This window comes from Neolamprologus multifasciatus, chromosome 10, assembly GCF_963576455.1.
Source record: "Neolamprologus multifasciatus chromosome 10, fNeoMul1.2, whole genome shotgun sequence".
Lineage (NCBI taxonomy): Eukaryota > Metazoa > Chordata > Actinopteri > Cichliformes > Cichlidae > Neolamprologus > Neolamprologus multifasciatus.
The window spans coordinates 22643192-22664621 of record NC_140448.1 but is presented as its reverse complement, the minus strand read 5'-3'; the positions used below and the strand labels follow the sequence as shown (position 1 = coordinate 22664621).

At 40.2% G+C, this 21430-nt stretch overlaps 1 protein-coding gene across 3 annotated transcripts in view; it reads right to left on the bottom strand.

The window, feature by feature from the left end:
• fnip1 (folliculin interacting protein 1) overlaps nucleotides 1–21430 on the bottom strand; it is a 36066-nt gene that overhangs the window by 5024 nt on the left and 9612 nt on the right. For 2 of the 3 annotated variants that reach the window (XM_085175328.1, XM_085175329.1), the window contains exons 2-13: nucleotides 17854–17983; nucleotides 14309–14446; nucleotides 13877–13977; nucleotides 13481–13555; nucleotides 13235–13326; nucleotides 12177–12260; nucleotides 10174–10245; nucleotides 8854–8989; nucleotides 7331–7532; nucleotides 6872–6957; nucleotides 2244–2390; nucleotides 296–465 (exon numbers count right to left, since the gene is read on the bottom strand). In XM_085175328.1, coding sequence (XP_085031454.1) covers nucleotides 296–465; nucleotides 2244–2390; nucleotides 6872–6957; nucleotides 7331–7532; nucleotides 8854–8989; nucleotides 10174–10245; nucleotides 12177–12260; nucleotides 13235–13326; nucleotides 13481–13555; nucleotides 13877–13977; nucleotides 14309–14446; nucleotides 17854–17983 — 1433 coding nt within the window. The remainder of the gene's footprint in view (nucleotides 1–295; nucleotides 466–2243; nucleotides 2391–6871; nucleotides 6958–7330; nucleotides 7533–8853; nucleotides 8990–10173; nucleotides 10246–12176; nucleotides 12261–13234; nucleotides 13327–13480; nucleotides 13556–13876; nucleotides 13978–14308; nucleotides 14447–17853; nucleotides 17984–21430) is intronic. The other variant, XM_085175330.1, reaches the window with a different exon arrangement.

The window sequence follows — 21430 nt, the reverse complement described above, 5'->3', positions numbered from 1 at the left end:
TGGACTGGAATGACCGCTGCTTCTGAGATGACTTAAACGACAATGTCTGCATTAAACCTCTTAGGATGATGCACAGACATCTAGCTTACTCAGATTTAAAGCTGCAGGTAGCGAACATAGTCCAGTCATAACTTGTCTTCAAGTTGTAATGATTAACAATGGCAACAATGTTCCAGTGATAATAAAGAGCAAACACAGGTGCTACGTTTTACTTTCACTCCACCCAGGTGCTTTAACAACAAGCAAAGGCACATCTCGCTCTCTCTGCCTGTGTGTTTGTCTTTGACCGTCTCACCTAGCTGTGCCCAGAGAGGATTGTAGGGGTGCGTCTTTGCCAGCATGTCGACGCTCTGGGAGGAGTGCTTTTCAAGGAAGATCTTGATTGGAGGCTGCCCATTTGGCATGACGGTGGGCACCCAAGCCAGATGATTGGTCAGAATCGCTGTCAATAATGCGGGAAGGAATCTAAGGGGGGAAAAAATAAATCAAGAGGGAATCAGTGCATGATCTCAATCCATCCATTTTCTTCCACTTATCCAATTCAGGGTTGTGGGGGCAGTTGCCATAGGGCGGGAGACACAAAGAGACAAACAATCATTCACACTGAAATGCACATCTACGGGCAATTTAGATTTCCTACTTAACCTAATCCTACTGCGTGTTTTTGGACTGTGGGAAGAAGCCAGACTACCCAGAGAGAACCCACGCAGACACTAGGAGAACATTTAAACTCAACACATTTAACCTTCTTGTTGTGAGGCAATAGCGCTAACCACCATGCTGCCATGCTATGAGCACAGCTTACGACCATATCGCCCTGATCACCCTCGATGATTACCATCTGTCCAGAAATTGCCTTTCTCTCTCTCTCTCTCTCTCTCAGTCTCTCTCCTGACCTACTTCAGTAAGGTCAAATGTGCGGTCATTACTTGGAAAACCTTGGTCATTTCTTTCTTGTTGAACTGGACACCACAAACACAAATCCTTTGTTTGAAACATACCCAGCTACACACATTAAGCGAAACACCCATACACACACACTCCGTGAGCATGATTCACTTCTCAGTTCTGACCACAAATGTCTACTTCCCTTCCTGTCTCATGACTCAACTCTGTCATGTTAGCAGAGTTCAATCGCGTGCCGGGACTGCTGGAGTTATCAGAACCATCAGTCATGGGAACACTGATGAGATGGCCTCATAAAAGATGTGATGTGATACAGTAAAAGCACTGGTTCCCAGGGAAACATGACGCTTCACTCAAGAGTCAACAGCACTTAGAGGTAGTTGCAGTAGTGGTGGAAACACTGACTTCAGCTAAGTGGTGATGCTGATACAGAAACTGGTTACTTAGGGGGAAAAAAACCTCCTATTTAAGTTCGGTGAGCATGCTGGAAATTAGAGAACACGAGAAAAATCCCAAATGTCTTAAAATCCATGGCTCATGTAGTACAGTAATGATAATCTGCCTTTATCTATGTTCTCTCATTGGTATGTATATGTATAAATGACTGAATGTAAAAAATATACGTAAAAGTAAAATATAGTTTGGTTTTCAACAAAATCAGCGAAGTTGTAGATTTTGATATGGAGCTTATAGAAGAAAAAAAGGACAAATTAATTTAAAAAAATACAGAAAAAGTTGCATATAAGAAAAACAACTCTCAAGCACCGTTTTAATATTTTCAACTGTGTGAACACTTCCACTGTGGTGTTACTCTCTAATTAAGATCTGTTAAAACATTTTAAGGCATTTTTACCACCTTACTAAACATTATGCAACACCTCAGTTCAGTGCAGTGAATGATGCTTTAATTAACTCTGCTGAATATGGGTGTTATGTTCAATAAAAGCGCTGCAACCAATTCATACGTGCACAATTAGCAGTGGTTTGACATGGCTTTGTAATAGCAACAATAAGCAATTAGAGACTAGCAGGGATCTTCTCATTCACAGCACTTTTTAAAGCGGACAAATAGATGCAAAGAGGGTGTCAGTGTCTGTGTGTGCGATTAAACATAACAAAGGAGTATGAGTGAGAGAGAATGAATAGTTAAGTGTGTGTGAAAATCTGCATGTTCCCCATTTCTGTTGATAAGAAAAGAAAGATGCGACATGTATATATATTTTGTGCATCCTTGTCTTAGTAGGACACAACATCATGGACTCACTAAATCTGTGTGCCATCTATAGAAATTCCTTGACTAATAGTGAAGTAGGTGGAAGAATAGGGAGACACTCAACTGGTTCTTGGAGGCCTGCTCCATCAGCAGAGAAAGCTCCCTCATGAATTGACCGCAGAGCTGGTTCTTCTCTGATGCTCCAGACATCATAGTCAACCAGACGGGTTCGGCCACTCGGGGCATGGTGTAGAGGTCACAGATGGTCATCCTGGAGATGAGGTACAGCGAGGGAGGGAGCGATGAAAGAGGGGGAGGCCATGGAGAGTCCAAATGAAAGGGAACAAGGAGAAAGAGAGAAAACAGACAGAGAGAAAACAGGGACGTTATTGTCTCTTGGGGTAAACAAAAGAGATCTCAGTTCACAGAGCTTCGCTGTCTACACTGAGGCCATAGGAGACCCTTGCTGTATCTGTGTTTGTAACAGTCTGACGACCTTGCGTGCACCCTCTCTCTCCCCCTCACACACACACCCAACTTTGTCTCTTGGTCTGTACAGTGTGTGGGTGTATATGCATCTGTATGTGGCTCGGCTGGGGCATTTGTCCATTGAGAAGGACAGGAGTTTCCATGGAGCGTGGGGTGAATTGGTGAGCATGTCTCGGCCAGAGGCCAAGCTTTGACACAGAGGCAGAAGGGAATCTCTGCAGACGTAGGAATGTGGAAAATCAGGAATTTTTAGTCATGGTTAAAATATGGACTGCAGATCATTGCTATAGGGTTTGAAAATGCAAATCCATTTTCTCCCATATTAAAAGAGCAGTTTTCAGTAGACAAGAAAACAAAAAGTGCTGTCAGTTTCTATCAGGTGATGAGGTGCTCTGTAGAAAGTTTTCTGCTTACTTTAGTTCTGCTGCAAAAAAATTACCTGAATCTATAATACAATTGCAATCTTCAGCTAACACAGCAGCATAGTCAAGGAAACTGAAATGGATTTAACCATCTGCCATCAGCTCGGCTGATCTGTCACAAGACTTGTAGGTTCTACTGATAAGCAATAAAACCCCGCCCTGATTTCTTGATTTAGTCTTACTGGAAGCTTCGGGACAGCTGTAAACACTGTTAATTCTCCAGTAAACTCACAACCTCTCTGACCTATCATGAACCTGGCGACAGGAGTGATGCAGACAGAAAACACAGGTGTCACACAGTGGAAGTGACATTCACTTCAGGTCAAGTATTCTGGTGATCAAGCTATTTTAGGATTGCGTAATTTTCCAAAGAAAACAACTTGACGCCTCACTGTTTCTAGGTGAATTTAACAGCACTGCCACGCAGATCTATTTTTAAGTAAGATTTGTAATAAATCCATCCCTAAATCCAAGCTCACAGTGACAAACAGCCACTTTCCTACATGTGGATTTTGACTAATCCGCAACTAAAAGGAAAACTCAGTGGAGACCTCCCAGCTTAATCCATGTCTACAAAACTAAGTTTCAAGAGTTCCTAATGTTAAAATAGAAAGATGCCAAATATCCAGTTGTTATAAACAAAACAAAAAGAGCTAAGCGTTGCTTTAGATGACCTTTAGTGTTATCGATTTCATTTTAACTGCTGACAGTCTTGCTTTGTCACTAACTGAACCAACATAACGAGTCTTTATCAGTGTACTAGCGCAGAAACAAATTGTGCTAAACTAGAACATCACAGCGTTAGGCAACAGTCTGACAGATAAAATGTGTGATAATAGCAAGAAGATCAGTGATCAATCGGTGAAGCAGAATGAACTTGGAATAAATCAGACACACATTTCCAGATCTCATTATTACTTCTTGTTTGCAGGGCAGCAAAGATCATCCATCATTTGACTGTGGCATCAAATGAACTAATAATACTTTATTCACTCCTGTATTATAAACGGGTTGACTTTTTCCTGCGGCCTCTCCTAAGCCCCACTTGTTCCCGGTGTCTGGTGTATATTACTGAAAGCCTGCCACTGGAAAGAGGTCTGATGAGCACTAGATGAGTGGCGAAATCTAGCTTCAGCCTCCACGCATCAGCTGTTTAGGTGAACATTAAGAGCACGGCTGTGATGTGGAATTAAACTGTTGTGTCGGGCTGAGGACCCAGATATAAATTACCTCACTATGGTGAGAGACAGTTCAAGCATTTGCCCTCATTAGCTTGAATAAGTTGGTTTCATAAGTTGACTTTAAGAGGCATCATAAATACTGTTAGTTAAGCTGTTTATAGAGACTAACATGTTATAATTCCAATAATCCGATTTTTGGTTGTGGGAGTAACCTTTATGCAAACAGGGAAAACTCTGTTTTGCCACCATTATTCAGATGCTTAAGGCTAAACTAGAATGGAGGCAGGGTAGACTTTAAGAGCACTGATTGTCCTTTTACTGTCATGTCAGCTCACTATGGAACCAATCTACCGACTTTAAATTTCAGTTTCTGGGGGAGTTTTACCCAAGTGCTTCAAGGGACTTCTTACTTATTTATGTATTTTTTGTTTAGAAAGTTTCAGGGACATACAGCTTTATTATTATTATTATTGTTATTATTATTATTATTTAGACACTCAATTTCAGTGTCTAACAAAAACCTTCCCAACTTCACTGTATGTGTGCCCGAATGAGAATTAAGACTCCAGTGTGTTAGGTGTTTTGCTTTGCACAGAAATCCTGTTCGAACTTAACCCGCAAATTCTGGCATAACCCCAATATAGTCTGCTGTGACATTTATGTCCAGATGCTTCTACTAACCTTATCTTTGCCAACATGCAGGGTGTGTGCGCGTGCCCACCCTCCAGCTATGCTGAAGCCACGTCAGCGTCACAGAAAGGCATTTTGTCCAGTTATGTCTTGCAATGTTCCATTAAGTCAAAACCACTTAATGGCAAAAGTGGCTACTGTTATATTTAGCCTATATCTGAAGGTGGTTTTGCAGCTATTTAGTGAGTCCAGGGCATCAGCATTCCTCCTCCTGGCACTTGCATATTATTTACTATTCTGGTGCTCATGACTTGTCTGAGACAGATAGGGCTGACACTCAGGAGACTTGGGTTGCTGAGGCCGGCTGTCAGCAGGTGTATGACTGCAGCAATGAGTGGGATGTCAAACAGGGAACTGCGTGCCAGTGTGTATGTGGAGAGTGAAAGTGGTGGCAGAGACAAGCAGGTGGGCACATGCACGCACATTATATAAGTCGAACATTTTACGAGTCACACAATAATGGCAAGCATGTCTCACCCACACACAGACAGACATACCGAAAAATCCTACAGGCCAATCATCACAAATTTATGATTTCATAACTCATGTCATCACAAATAAAGACCGAATCCTTCTTGGAACCGATGTTTCTAAAAGGTCTAAAGAAATAATTCTCAACAAAGTATGCAGTGATGCATAATTTGAGATGTAGCTTCTAAAACGTGATCTGCCTAAAATTAGTCAAAGCCCCAAAGCAAAGGCCTCCTGTGTGCGCTGCAGTAACAAAGTAACAACTTTGATTTGGTCAAGGCCAAAACAGCAAATGTGCATTTATATGCAAATAAATGCAGATTTCAGTTTACAAATGACCTTTAACCCATTTCCCGCTACATTCGTTGCTCCCAGAACTTTATTTTTTCAAAGGAAATTGCATAAACAAAGACTCAGGTAAAACTATGACACTCGCTGTTGCACCCAGTAAATATTAAATGTCACATGTATTTTCAACGCAAGCCACCCTAGCTGGTAAACCCCAGGTCTCACACTCACATTCACTGCCTGCTTGGTGTTGAAAGAGGACCCTAGTAACCCACTAGCTTAACAAACCAAGCTTGGAATGAAAGACGCATATAAAATACTTCTCAGGTAATTAAAGCTGACCAAATGTCGGCACCAGCATAAAAATGGATACTTGGTGACCCACTTTGCAAAAGCATCGTGACTTTGCCAACAGCAGCTTTGGATAAAAAAAAAAGTCTGATAAACTATTTTGATATAAATCTGTGTCATCTGATTCCTTGTAAATGTTGAGTCTCTGCAGAATATATAACAATGGCTTGTTTTTTTTTTTTATAGACAGAGGCATATATTACCCTCTTATTCCATTCATTCACAGCTACTTTCCTGCAGCCTGTCATGCCTACATGGCCTCAACAACAGAAAACAAAATAAGTGGTGCTCAATGGCACTAAGTTTGACCAAGTCCAGATCTCCTCTGTCAGTATTCATGTAGGGCTGAACCTGGTGGAGCTGGGTCAGTGGCTCTGCAGTGTGCAGCCTCCAAAATAAAATGATTTAAATAAGATGTGCCGTGATGTGTAGATGGATGCGAGATTCAGAGCATCCCTTTGCATCCAGTTTTATTTTGTAGAAGTTGAAAAAAAATCATCAGTTTCCCAAATACACTGTATATTAATGTATATTAAATGACTGAAACTGAATTACACAGCTGACTTTGGTTAACAGAAAGAGCCTACAGTGTCAATGCAACCATTTTGTTTTAAGAAAGCTATGAGCACTTGTGTACATTGTTTTTGTCACTCAAAGTTATTACTAGGGTTTATGTTCCAGGTTAAGTTCTGCCCTGTTATGTAACATCCCTTATTGCATGGATAAACACTTCCTAAAAAAACCCAGCTTTGTTTTAAGAAGTGTTCAAAACAAAAGCTTGTAATTAAAAAAGTGAGATAAACTACACTCTGTAAGATCACTTATATATTTAAGTGAGTAAATAGAATATGTTGTCCAACCTGAATTCGTTGAGTCCCTCCACCATTCGGCTGTAAGCCAGAGCCCTCTGGCTGGCATCAGCTGACCGCCGACTCATCTTCATGGCCTTGAGAGCGACACAACACGCATGCACTTTTAGATATTTGGCAACAAAGCTGCCAAACTAAAGAACTTGTAAAGGAGAAGACTGGGTAACACTGGAAATCTACCAGAGCTCTTACAGTGCCAACAACAGACACCAGTAAACAGAACCGCAGATATAAAAAGGCATGACTATTGACCGGTCAATCTGACAGCAGCTCTGCTCATTACAGCAGCAAACAGTGCTGGTTTGTATTTTTTATTCCATTCATGTCATTGTTAATGCATTAGATTTTGCAGGAAAACTTATCTCTACATCATCATTCAGGGAGGTGAATAGGAACTTAAAACTGCAATAAAAAGTTGGCCTCAAATGAAATTCCATCCCTTTAACTTACCTGCTCAATTGCACTCTTTAGTTTGTTCATGTGGCTTTCAAAGAGTGGAAAGTGAGAGAAGAAGAAATCTTGGAAGCGGCTGTTTTCCTCAGCATTGGGGGACAGCGTGAAGATGACACCTATGGCTATCTTCTTCTTCCGAATCACACCCAGACTTGGACCGCCGCTTTCATCCGACATGTTGAAGCTCTCCTCCACCGACCTAAGGAGGATAAGATTCACATGGAGTCAACTTTACAGCAAGGATAGAGGAGGAAAAGTGTATATAACACTTCGCCTTGTGAATCCAAATCCTACTAGATATGTTACATCTCACCTTGCATAAAACATCCCCCCCCCCCCCCCCCCCCCCCCCCCCCAAAAAGTCCCCAACTCATCAGCATTTCTTTATATTTACTTATATTTTGTTATATTTAATGACTTCAGAGTGAGTAAATTATCGGCAGCACCTTAAATCAGAGTGTTTAGGAGGTTAGAGATTATTCAGTTCAGATTAACTGAAAAGTTAATGCAAACAATCCCTACAGGTGCCCCAAGTTTTACTGATTATTTACAACCCTGTGTCTGTACAGAGGTAGTGCTGGAGCAAAGTGTTTTAACTATATACTCTTATGCATCATTAGTACAGTATAGGAAATTTAATACAGTGCCACCAAAAAAGAGGGGAAAAAAACTTGGAGAACACAAAGAGACTTAATCTGAGGATTATTGGTGGTCCTGGTGAACCAGAGCACAACCAGAGGCTGACAGCTACTTTGATTGCAGCAGACCAATACTGCATCCCGTCTAGTCACCGCGTTGTTACTAACAGCAGCAGTGTGTGCGTTTTTCCCAGCTGCCTACTGGATTCGGAGGAAGTCCTAGTAGGATAAACTTTACAAAAGCCAGACAGGGGCCCTGAAAAGGGGTGAAAGACCACTGGGCGTTTGTGATTGGGAGGAGAGACTCTGAGTGTGACTTCTGGGAAATCTGACTTGTGTATTTGGATTAGAGTGAAACCATATCAATCAGCTGGCAAATCAACAAAACAAATCATTTACTAGTAAATGATTAATTCAGAAACCATTTCTGATCATCTTTTTTTCTTCTAGCTTTTAAGTTTGTTTCTTTTGTTTGTATGTTTTTATAATCGCTAGAATTTTCTGTGTTTTCTGTGGTAATGAGTGTAATTATATCCAAGTTGGTCAGAAACATAATTTTGAGCCTTAGAACTCTGTGATGGACATTTTCATTTCCTTTAAGTGTTTTATAACTTTACAAATGTTGAAGTGAAATCAAATGAAGTCTCAAATTTTTTAAATATGGAGAAGTCATCAGCTGATACCCTAATGTTTTTGTGTACTTGCTTGCTTGTCTGGCAAATGGTTTATGTTTGTTTTTCTACTGCAAAACTGCCCTGCTTTATTTTCTGTTGTGGCTTTCCTCATTTAGACAGTTTTTATTGACTGGAATATTTATTTTATTTTTATTAATATTTGTTTTGTTTTGTTTTTTAAACAGATGTATGTCTGCACGCATCTCACCATCGGGGGAAGACGCCGTTTTCTAGGCTGGTTGTTTGACTGCGGAGCCATCGGCGCTGGTAACTGGACGCACAGCTGCTGGTCAAGGACGAGCTCGGCGATGGGAAGGGAGTGATCAACAGGCTGCTCAAGGAAGCTACAAGGAAAGATAAGGAAAGGAGTAGGGAACAGATAGAGGGAATGGTTGGAGACAGAAGAGTAAAAAAGGCACAAGTTAGTCAGACAACAAGTGTGTAGAGTACTCAGTTTCAATGACACATCATACAGAAAAACACAGACACGCCTACACACAGCCAGACAGACTTGAAAACAGTGCTCTCAATCTAAGGAGAGGAGAAAAAAAAAGACAAAGGAAACTGGTACACCAAAAACAAACAAATTAATCCTCAAACATTCAGTCTTTTTTCTTGGTTTCCACAAACGCAGACTATAATTACTGAATACCTTTGATATGAGCGCTAATGTCAGCAAGCTTGCTCATAGTCACATGCTGCAGTTGTTTGACAAACTGGCTTTACACCAGGCTTGGCATGATAATGACACACACACACACACACACACACACACACACACACACACACACACACACACACACACACACACACACACACACACACACACACACACACACACACACACACACACACACTACAGGCCTTGATCACAGGGTTATTTACAGCCCTGACAGGACGCACTGATCACTGGTCACATGAACCATTTAGTTGGTGTGTGATCTTGTGTGTTTGTGTTAAGAGATAAAGAGAGATAATTGAATGAATGTGTGCATCTTGTAAGGAGAAAACTGATAAGAGTGTTGCAGCAGCAAAAAAACCTCTCCAGCCTAACCACAGTACAGAGGTGGAGAAAGTCAAGAAAAGACGCCGAGTTCTTAAATTAGAAAAGCTAGTATCGAGCGACGATATATTTAACTCTCTGCTTAAACATGGGGTCTCGTGCTGAATGTACAATTCTCCTCGTACCAGTCATTCCAATAGGACGTGGTGATGTTTGAAGGGGTGGAGCTAATGGAGAGCCTGGGAGACAGGGGTCAGTTTCCACAGGACAAACTTTTTCAGACTTCAGAAGCTATGTATTCACCTCAACACCATCTTCCACCATGCTTTCATTTCTTTCTGTGTGGTTTTATGTAGAGTGTAATGACCCAGTATCTTCCTGACATACTCTCAATGTTCTCTGTTCCTTGACCTCTTTAGTCTTGACCAGATTAAATGTAGGTGTAATTCAAAGCTCAGCTGTGGGACTGAAAGTGGTGTGAGTGTAGGTCAATCCAGGCTTTGGCGCCTAGTCTCATTAACGTACCAGACCTGGCGATGCCACTGTCCCTCTCGTCGTACAGCCCTCGGCCAGGCATGTCCATAGGGTGACTGTGGCCTGGAGGAAAAACAGGAAAGAGAGAGAAAGGGAAAAGTTAAGGGTGAGAGTAGGTGAAGAGAAAGTAGGGCAGAAAATGGAAATAAGGGAGGATAATAAACAAAAAAGAAAACAAAATAATGACCTGTGTGAACAAGAAAAATGTTATTAACAAACTGGAGCACCAAACATGTTGAAGATGCTCTCATTGCCACTATGTTAGAGATTTACAATGTTGCTAAGAGATGCTAATGCTTTTAGATGTGTGACATCAACTCTTGGACTAGCAACCACAAAGCAGATGAGTTGTTTTTCTTGGTTACAATCAAAATAATGAGTGCAATGCGCCAATACAGCAGAGATGAGGTTGAAATATCTTAAAATAGCCAACGGAGCAGTACTCAGAACTCCATAAAAAAGGCTTTAACCTCCAGCAGGTGCTGAACTACTCTCTGCTGGGGAATGGGCGCTCCTGATTGATTCTCATGTCATTAGTTAGCAACCTTTGTTTTCCAACTCCAAAAACAGGAAGTGTCACAAGGAAGACAAATAAGGTGAAAAGCACTACTGTTGTAATAGACTGTTACTCAACAGCTCACTCGGTGTCACTATCAACATCATCTGCTGCAGCGCCGACTTCCCTCTACAACAACCCCGTAACACAGATATCACAGAGTGTGTCTGCACTTAATGTCAACATACTGACGGAAAGAAAATAGGAAAAATGAGAGGTGAAACCCACAAACGCAAATGGCTAAAATGATCTCGGTGCTCTTTAATCACTGCAATATTGCATACCAGCGCAAATGCAAGGATGTCCTTAGAAGGATGTGTATGAAAAATATTGCATGCCAAGTAAAACACTTTTTTTTATAACTCTTACCAGATTACCATGGAAAAAGGTTGCCTAACCCCAAATGGAAAACATGGAGGTAGTGATAACCACTACTGAAGTGTGGCAAAGGTATTGATTGAAATGTAAAATACAGTAATGTTTGGAGATTTGATTTAGATGGTTATACAACTTTCAAAACAATCAAGGAAGTATCTGATTGGTCCCAAACTTAATCGGCAGCATATCAAAGATTAACAAAGCCCCCAAACAAGACCTATTCTGTGAGGAACAGCTTCAAGGTGCATATTAAGCGTGTGTGATAGACACAGATGGTAGAAAATTCTTTATTATGGCTATTTTACTTTGCACAACAGCCAGGAAGTAAGACTGTTGCTACAATTTCACTGGTGTAAATGAGAAAAGATTTTGAAAGGGGGAAAAAAAGAACTTAAAAACAGCCCACTGCACATCAAGCCTAAAAGCATTGCCCAAGTATGACAGGCACTGTCAAAGGCAACATGTTAGTAAAAGTATGTGAGTACATAACAGAAACAGAAGGACATGAAACTGTAAAAATAACTAATACTACAGCCACCGACACCAGCAAACCCTCATGCATTCCTGTGTGTTATCCACCTGCAGACATGGGTCAGATAAAGTATATACATGATTTGAGACAGCTTTATGGCTAATGAGTCAAAGTTTTGTTTGTGAGGTTGCCATTAACAAAATTAAAATAAAGATGCCTGAAGGAATACACATTCCCTCCACCGTTTCCTAGTTTCCTTGTGGTTTATGTGAAGAAGCAGAGATGAAGCTTAAGGGCATGAGGTGTCTTTGAGTATGGCTCCAAGACACCTCAATCCTCGTTTAAAGAACTGCCTTTTCATTTACTCAGTGCCACTTGCCTTTAAATTTTTTGCACATCCTATCTGACCCAAGTTATTTGCAGATGCTTAGTGCCATGTCTCGAATACTATCATTGCTAATGCAAGAATCACTACCCAGGCATGCAGTTGCTGAGAGGCATCCAATGCAACCACCGTTACTTAAACTTCAGTCTACAGATACGCATGCAACTGACACACAGCAATCATGGTCAGTTTTGAGCGCCAACCTGAAAAGAAAGAAGCGCTCTTGATGAGGCGTAGCGGGCCCTGTTCAGAGAAGGCCCGTCGAGGGCTGCAGAGCTGAGAAAATCCTGCGCAGCACAAACAAAAACATGGAAAAGAAGAAAGGGAGGAAGAGAAGAAAAAAAAAGGACAAAAAACACGAACCATGATTAGTGAATGGAGGAGGAAATATCACTGCCTCCTATTGTTTGAAAGTCTCATTAGTTACAGGAAATTTTTAGTTTGAAATGAAATAAACAACCAGGCAGACAAGAGAGGTGGCATCGCTCACAGAAAATGCACCTTATACGTATTTTTTTTTTTTAAGCAGGTTTCGTAATTGGTTAGAGTTTCAGCTTTGATGTATGTAACTAGATGTCTTTTCTGTGAGGATGACAGAGAATCTGCACAAATTATAAACTTCGCCAACAGTTCTTCATTTGAGCTTTTTAAAAATCTGGCTTTTATGCTCATCTTTGTAGCAGAAGCATTTCACAGCCTAAGCCTAAATCAGTTGGCTGCACAGTCTGCACAGACAATGTACTGACCATCAAAAACCAACACTCAAATTAGCACAGTCGGTCATCATAAGGATCAGTGAAGCACGAGAGCAGAAATACTAGAATGCCTTAAGTGTTTCATAGAATGGCCGATTCTGTTTACCAACTGAGATATCTTGTGCCAGTTTAGAGTAGACGTAGCTGTAAAGAAAAGCTGTTGGCAAAGAGCGCCCTGGGAGGCCGCAATGGTGGAGCTTAAAGGTGAAAAACTTCAACTTCCGATAAAATAAATAAGCAACAAAATTCAACACTTTACAGAGTTGAGCCTTCCAAACAAAATGCCATGCCGGTAAAATTAAATATGCATTTGTATATATTTAACAAGTCCAAAAAATGAACAAAAACAAACACATTACATAAAGATATAGAGCAATTTCTCTCTATGATTACATGAAAGAAAAAATGACTTGGTAATCTACTCATAATTTGCACAGAGGAAGAGAAATGATCACTCATGGCACAAAAATAAAAGGTTTGGCACGGCACTCGATTGCCATGGTTACCTATGTTCCCTAGCAGACTGTTGGGCCCAGTGTTTTGATCAGGCTTTAGGGTGTTGTTGTCCTGTCCAATGAACTCCAGGCTGTCCTGTAACCTGTGTGGGACGAACAGAGAAAGCCAGCAGAACATTTATAAGGATTATTGCCAACAACACTTGTATTGTGGATTGGAGAATACTCGCATCTCTTGGTTTATGACAAAGTTCTGCATAGGAGTCACAGCGTGTTGATAAGCTTGCAAATGCTTACGTGTTCAGGCTGCCGTACACGCTGCCTCCGGTCCTGGCAGTGAAGACTTTACTCAGCATCAGCTGAGGTGGTGATCTGATATGATGATAGTGCAGGACCAAAGATCATTAGTATACGTGCTTTGTTCATGTTTATGGTTGTGTGTTTCTTCTTCTACCTAATCAATTCACAACTTATTTTCTTCCTGGATCCTATTATCACCTTCACTTGACCTTAAAACTGTTTGGTCTCAGAAAACTTAAGGATCAGATATCCCATAGTTTCAACAAGTTTCTAAAAGTCCCTTTGTTCAGAACTAGAATATTTAATGTTTGCTTTTTTAACTCAGGAAACAGCACTGAGGAGAAAGTCATTCATGCATTCATTTTCTTTTCTTCCTTTTTTTTTTTTTTTTACCTTATCTGGTGGATTTTAAGTGTAGAGCCTTTGTAGCTCATGGCCACAGAGCCAAACATCATTTCACCCAGCATAACCACATCTGATGAACACCTTGAACCCTGGAAAGGAAAGAAATATTTTGATATTGTAACCTCTAGGCATTAGACACCGACACAATCACATTGTGCAAATTCTTAAGGCATCATAGCAGTTATTCATTTAGCACTTAATATAAACGGGGGAGATTGCACACAATTTACTTCAGCAGTTTGATCTCAAATGATAGCAGCAAATCAAAGCTTGTGACTGAAACATGCAACAAACTTCAAACTAAATTGAAGAGTGCTCCCCAAGGACCATAAAGTATACAAGCACAGTTTACATTTGTGTGTTTATGGATATGTCTTTGTAGAAGAGTACTTCATTTAAATAATCTCAGTCCTGCGTTACCTGGAAGCGGAGGCCTTGCTCCTTGGATTCCTTGGTTTCCGAGGTGCAGGAAGAGGAGCTGTCCAGGGAACTGCTGCTGCCTCCTGTAGGACGAAGCTGGCAGCATTTTCCAAACATCTTCACCTGGGACTCAGCGCTCTGCAAGATAAAAAAAAAAATCAAAATATAGAATATTATAGACCCAACTGCCAAGAACGCAGACTTATTTACCTCTACAATTAGTTGTTCATTTTTGTTTTGCAACTTTTCATCCTTGTGACTAATTAGAGACCAAACAAAAAAACAAAAGCAGCATAAATATGAAGCATCTACTGCAAATGACCTACAACCCTGAGCTGAAATCACAAGACAGGAGGGTTGAACATATTTGGTTCTTAATGACATTCATGTAGCAACAAATTGCACATGTGGAAATGGAGACGAGGTCATTAAGATTGTATTGTGGGGTGTTTATCAATTATACAGACCACTATTAACGTAAGCATAAAGAGAGTACATATCCAAGAGTGTTCTTCATCAATTTTATACAGAGTTTCAAATTGGACCCTTGACTTCTTACAATCAAAAATCATACGAAGTAAAGCTTTTAGTTGAGAAACATAAATACAGTTAAACTATAGGTCAAAAGCCACAGAAACCCAATCTAGAGGTACTTGTATAAACAGCTAGCTAAAAGCAATGTGATCTCAATCAGCCTGTGTCATGTGCCTTCTTAACTTGGCAGACTATTCAAGAGGAATGCATTAGGGAGGGTGGAAGGGGAGGGAGAGGGCGTGTGTGAGGTTTCTTTTTAGTGACTAGGCTCTGGTAATGGCTCACTTGAAACCACTGTTGCTGACAGTGAAAAAGAGAAGAACACAGAGGGAATATGAGATGCTGTGAGAGAAAAACAGCATGAGAGAAGGAGAGAAAGAAAACAGGCAAAGAAGTAGAAAGATGGTTTTTGCTTCATTACGTAATCCTGCTGCATACAGCTTATGTTTTCTTTCACTTATAAAGGTCATTCTGCAGCACAGACACGGTTATGAAGACACTGCGAACATGCATGTGTCAAACAGGCACACGGATGTGTGTGTGTGTGTGTGTGTATGTCTGCTGCAGTGCAGTGTGAGGTATGTACACAGACTCCGCAAGCATGTGACTGCCAGTCATATGACTCTTTCAAAAACTCGTGACTGAGCAGCACTGCAATCATTCCCCCCCTCCCCCTTCCACTCTCCACTCCCTCAACTGCTCTAACTTCATCCCTCTCCAATTCCTGCAGCTTTTTTCCTCTCCTTTGAAAATCTATTTCTATTTCAGAACAAATGCCGTCTTCCATTTTTTCCTCTCCATTTTCTTGCAGTTTCCTCTTCCCCACTTCCCCACTATCTCCCCTCTTTCTCTTCATTCCTGACTCTTGCTGACCCCATCACATATATCTCCCCTTGTCCAGCTTCTCTTGCTTGGTCCCTTGTTTCTCTATTTGTCATTCTGTTTTTCTCTGCTTTGCAGCTGTAATCTCTTCTCAAAAAGAAATTCATCCGAATTGCCAAAAACCTGTCATGTGAGAAAAGAGTATCTGGCAAAGGCCTAATGCTGCAGAATGCACCAAAAATATTGACTCAAACCCAAGCAACAAACACATAATGCAGTAAGCAGGGTCGGTGCCGTATCTATGTCCTCACTGCAAACAAATGCCACTCTGCAAGACATGTAAACATACACACAACATAAGTCTTGCTTTTGTTACTGTATACAGTATGTGGCCCAGGTCCCATTTAAATGCAACGCTTCAATAAGTTGAGGTGAATGAGTTCAGGAAGTTAAGCAAATATACCATCCATATTTCAATGTCAGGTGGCCATATAGCAAAGCAGGAAGTGAACGTGTGCCTGCAATATGTCAAACCTATAGATATGATAATGAGACAAGTGGATGAGTCACGCAAGAGAAGGTATGGCAAAGCAGAGGAAACCTGGTCAGCAGACAAAGAGACAAACCTAAGGGGAAGCAAAACACAGTCCTAAAATATGGAGGCAACAGAAGAGATAGTAAAATGAGAGGAGAAGGAACAGGGAAGTGTATAATGAGAAGTCAAAAGACATGAAAGACAGGAGGAAGGGAGGCAGGGTATATTATGGAGCACAACAAGGACCAAAAGAAAGACAGCTGAGGTACAGAGAAAGATTAGGCAGGTTAAGACAGATGTGTGAAGCAATGGTCGAGAAAAGTCATTTTCTCACATGCAAGAGCAAGTGAGAACAGATGAACGTGAGAACAGTAATAGATGATCCAGTAAGATTTGATATTAAAACAATCTTTAAATGCCAGTAAGTGCACGTATGTATATATCATCTGACTGCAGCTAACAGTTGTAAAGATAGAGAGTGACTTATAAATATATATAAAACTGTTACACGGATAATGTAGAGGACAAAAACAACCAGATTATTTTAGAAAAGCAGAGGACGCTAATGAGGTCATCACAGTGATATAGATTAAAAGGAGGCAGCTAGAGAAGGCAGAGATGACACATTTAGGTAAATAAATTAAAATGCTTGAAACAAAATAAGATAAATACAAAGGAAAGGGAGGAGGAAAAAAAACAAAAAACTGAGTGACATGGCTGTCATGTGAGAATGAAAGAATGCTGCTTACACATGGGCTGTCAGCTGACGCTATTATTATTATTATTGGAGATAACAGCACCAGAACAAACCGGTCAGGGTCAGAAAGGAACAAACAGCAGCAGTATAAAAATATTAGGCATGTTACAAAGAAATAAAAAGGGTAAAAGCAGTGACTGTCACCAACTCAAAAATATACCCAAAGCTGGTAGGTTATATGGCATAAGTTAGATATTTTCCATCTTCAAGTCTCACTAGATGGGTGTGCTGGCAATTAAGTCTAAATCTAGGCTTAGTGACACAAACAAAGACACTTCCTGTTTGAAGAGTTTTCAGGTAATATTGGCCTTTGCAGCATTCTTGCCCTAGAATGCTGACTATAAGAGTACTTATAAGTATTCATTCAGCAGGTTTTTTGTGAAAAAGAAATTCCTTATCTTAAACAAAAAGACAAACTCACAAACAGCCCAACCAGGTGCACTCCCTGTCTTTTAATTTTCTATGGGGAAGTGAGGTGTAGTACAGGTTAAGGTGCAGCTAGTGTCCTCTGGACTTTGTGAATCAGGCACATGACTTTCTGTATGTCACGGCAGCGTGACTGGTTTCTGTTTTGTGCCTGCCTATGTCTCACTGCTCTTATCTTTTTTCATCTACAATAACCTTCTTTGAGCTTTTGAAGTCAAAGTTTACGGTCTTAAAAAAAAAAGAGTTAGTAGTTGTAAATACATACATTTTTACAACAATTTTAGACTTTGCAATAGCGTCTGTAGCTATTTTAGTGCATCATTTGTTCCTGTGGGAACCTCTTTGTTTATTTATTTTTTTGTTTTAAAATCAGCAATTAGGAAACATCCCAAATGTCAGCAGCTCACAAGCACATAAAGACGAAGGGGGAAACGAAAACAACAACAACAACAAAAACGACATATGACTTACAGTAATGGGGGTTTCCTCCGTAGCCCTTTTTTTGGCGGCGGAGTCAAACAGGACATTTCTGCCACGCCTCTCGCAGTCCTGGTACACTATCAGCCTGATCTGACTGGGCTCCAACTGGGGAAGTGGCCAGCTAAATGGGAAGAATAATGGACAGAGAAAAGTGGGATCACATGGGAGTGAATTAACACACACAGACACACATCTTTTACATATCTGATGGTTTATGGGCCATATCCAAGAAACCTGTACATTATGATGTTGTTACTAATGTGGTAACAAAATACCTTCTGAAACAATCTGGCGCAGAAACTAAGCAAAAACATAACTTTGTGGATTATAAAATGAAAATCAGAACATACACATGCAAGATGCAGTCCTGCTCTAATATTTTGAATTACAAACATGGGAGACATTACAGCATTACTGTAACGGTTGCAAAGAACATTTGCAGTAATGCAACTCGAACATTGACATTGTGGATCCTAAGCATATCTTTGAAGCTGATGTTTTGGAGTTATACTTGATTTTGTTGCAAAGCAAAATTCTCATTTGCAGAAAACTGGAAGAGCTCAGTGCATAAGAGAAAATGTAAATCTGACATGCTTTCAACCTTGTAATAAGCACAGTTAAGCCATCACTTATCCCACAGCTATGGCAGAGCCAGCGTTCTCTGACTGCCATAGCTGTCATTCACCCATGTCATACCAGAATCAATAGGGAGACACAAAGTATGCCATGAGACAGTCAGTTATGTAACTGGATTAAAGAAAGCAAACACATTAACAATATAATACAAAGTATGCCTTTCTTTCCAGCACGTACCTTCACAGATACACATGTAACTAATCAGCCTGTGTGACCACTCTGCAATTCAACTAGATGACTTGAGTCATCATTGACAAGTCGCTAAGCCATCATCCACTGCCAGAATTACAGCATGATTAAAAAACTGTGAGCACAAATACAACTTTTGGCTTTCTTTAAATGAAAAGTCATTTTCACAAATGCAAATTCTTAAGATCATTACAATACACAAATAGTTAATAAGACTTTGAGCCACATTGGAAATATAGAGTATCTGTAAACTGCTGTGAAATTTCATGCCAGTACTCTTCTTCTGGCAGGAATCGCTGGACCGCTGTTAAGTAACAGTTAAGCCATTTACAGGAGGCCAGAGTTCCATGGTTGTTGCTAAGTAACCTGTGGTTTCACTCAGCTCATCTCATTAATGATGGCCATCTCAGGTAATACTTGAAGGGTCATGTTGTATATTTACAACTCACTGTGATTACTAGCAGCCATTCATTAGGCTCCCAGAATCCTCATGTGCTTTTGGGGAAACTCGGCCCCCTGGTTGATTTAGTGACAGCTATAAAGATGACAGGATATTGGATCGACTGAATGATGGTAGGGGATTTCTTTCTGATCTGAAGGATAGATGGGTCAGGCAGATGGGCACAGAGCTTGACCTAAATATAGCCTTTTATTGGGGAGCAGGGAGTGTCCCTAAACAGAAGTGTTTATAGTAAATGGGCTGACGGGGAGGGGTGTAAAAAGAACTGTTAAGTCCATCAATCTTGCCATCAAAATAGCACACACACATTCAAAAGCAGGATTACATTTTTGTAGGAAGTGAACTTCAATGGGGCAGGGAATACCTGTGTTGTCATGCATGGTCATGTGTCCAAGAGAAAAGGTCTATGCCTTGCATGTGAGCTACTATTTACCAAACACTAATGTCAAAATATGACCAGCATTCTTACAGGCTAACTTATTCAGTCCTGCAGCGTAGCAAGAGGGAGGGGGGGGGTTTTATGATGCAGCCTTAGTGTTAACTTGTCAAACCAAAGTCATGTGGTGCTTTGAGAAGTAGAAATACAGGAGGGAGACCATGCCCAGAGCCATATGGTCGGCACTAAACAATGAAATGCATCACTAGCATTCAGCATTTTTTTTTAAAGATATGATTTTATCTAAGGCTGCAATGACTCACTGGGTAACTCGGAAAACTCAATTATTTAAAAAAAGTCCTTAAAGTACAAATAATTTGCTTTGATCCTTCCAAGTGCTCAAGAAAGGGGAACTCCCATCCAATGCTATTTGTTTTACACAGCGAAAAACTAAAGGTAAGCTACAGAAATTAAAATAAAACATGCAGATGAACTGTTTACTTGGTCTGAGAGACAGTGCTTAAATTAGGCAGCCTGATGAAGGCTGTCGGCAGCCACCCAAATTTATATTCCAGCAATACCTGGAACAAGTAGGGGCGAGACTAAAGCAAGCCATGGGGTGTAGAAAAACATTCAAGGATACTTGAATACTAGAATAAATGAATAGCTGCACCTCCAATTTTATCCAAGGGAGAAAAAAAAAAACAATTATTTGTTCAGTCTACATGCCAAACTGGTGGCATAATTCCTCTATGGCCTACATAATGGCCTCAAATTGCATAGCATCAATATTTAGCTCATCTAAGTATCACATATGTCTTTGGATCACTGCTTTTCATGTGTGGTTAATTTATTAATATGACAACAGTTTATAATTTAGATCAATTTGGTTGACACCACTACGTAAGAGGCACTAAGAGTAATATCTAAGATGTGAAGTTTCAACTCTCACAAACTGCTTTAATAAACAGATATCTTTCCAGAGCTTAAAAAGCTAACACAGCTAACAAGGAAGAAATGACAGCAATTAAATAACATGGGTACGACATTTACAAAATAAGATGACGTGCTGTTTACAGATCAACCCAGAATGAATCTGCATAATTTGACGCCAGGCTCAGTGCTCCCTTTGTTTTAAGAATAACAGTGAAGTGGACAAGAGAAGCAAAGAAAAAATAAAATAAAGATAGGACAGAAAGCAAGAAAATGTAAAAAGGCCAAATCTTTTTATAAGCACCGGCAAAAACAACAAAGAATAAACTCAAAAGAGGAGATAAGAAACAGCTAAAGACCAAAGATGCACTTAACAATAAGAGCAGGCATGAAAGACAAAGAACAAAAGCCAAACAGATCACATAAGAAAACAGACCTAGAAAAATCCAGAAATCTAAAGAGATAAAGAAAGATATCTGACAAAGAAAAAAACAAAACAAAAAAACAACAACAAACAAACAAAAAAAAACACAACACTCTGAGCGAAAGACAAGGAAAATTAGTGCGAAGGAGGAAGTACCCCATCAGTGAGCTTGTGACAGTCACAGCACTGACAGAGGAGAGAGGAGAGTCATTCATAAAAGCAGCACATGACTTCATGACTGTTACATGCTTGTACTGCTGTGACCGCAATTGTCTGAACCAAAAGTGACTCAAATTCTGAGCACCACAGGTATAAACAGGTTTCATTTCCTTGAGCAACCTGTTGATAGACAAAAACATCCCCAAAAAACATTCCACCCATGAATGTTTTCAGCATGTTTCATTAAAAAAACAACAACAAAGAAAACTAAACAAAACAAGATGGAAACAATCAGGATGTAAAATGAGTGAATCGCCTTCTTTTGTGGCAACAGTTATCAATTTGACATTACATAGATATAAAACAGAAACTCCACCCAAATACATGAGCA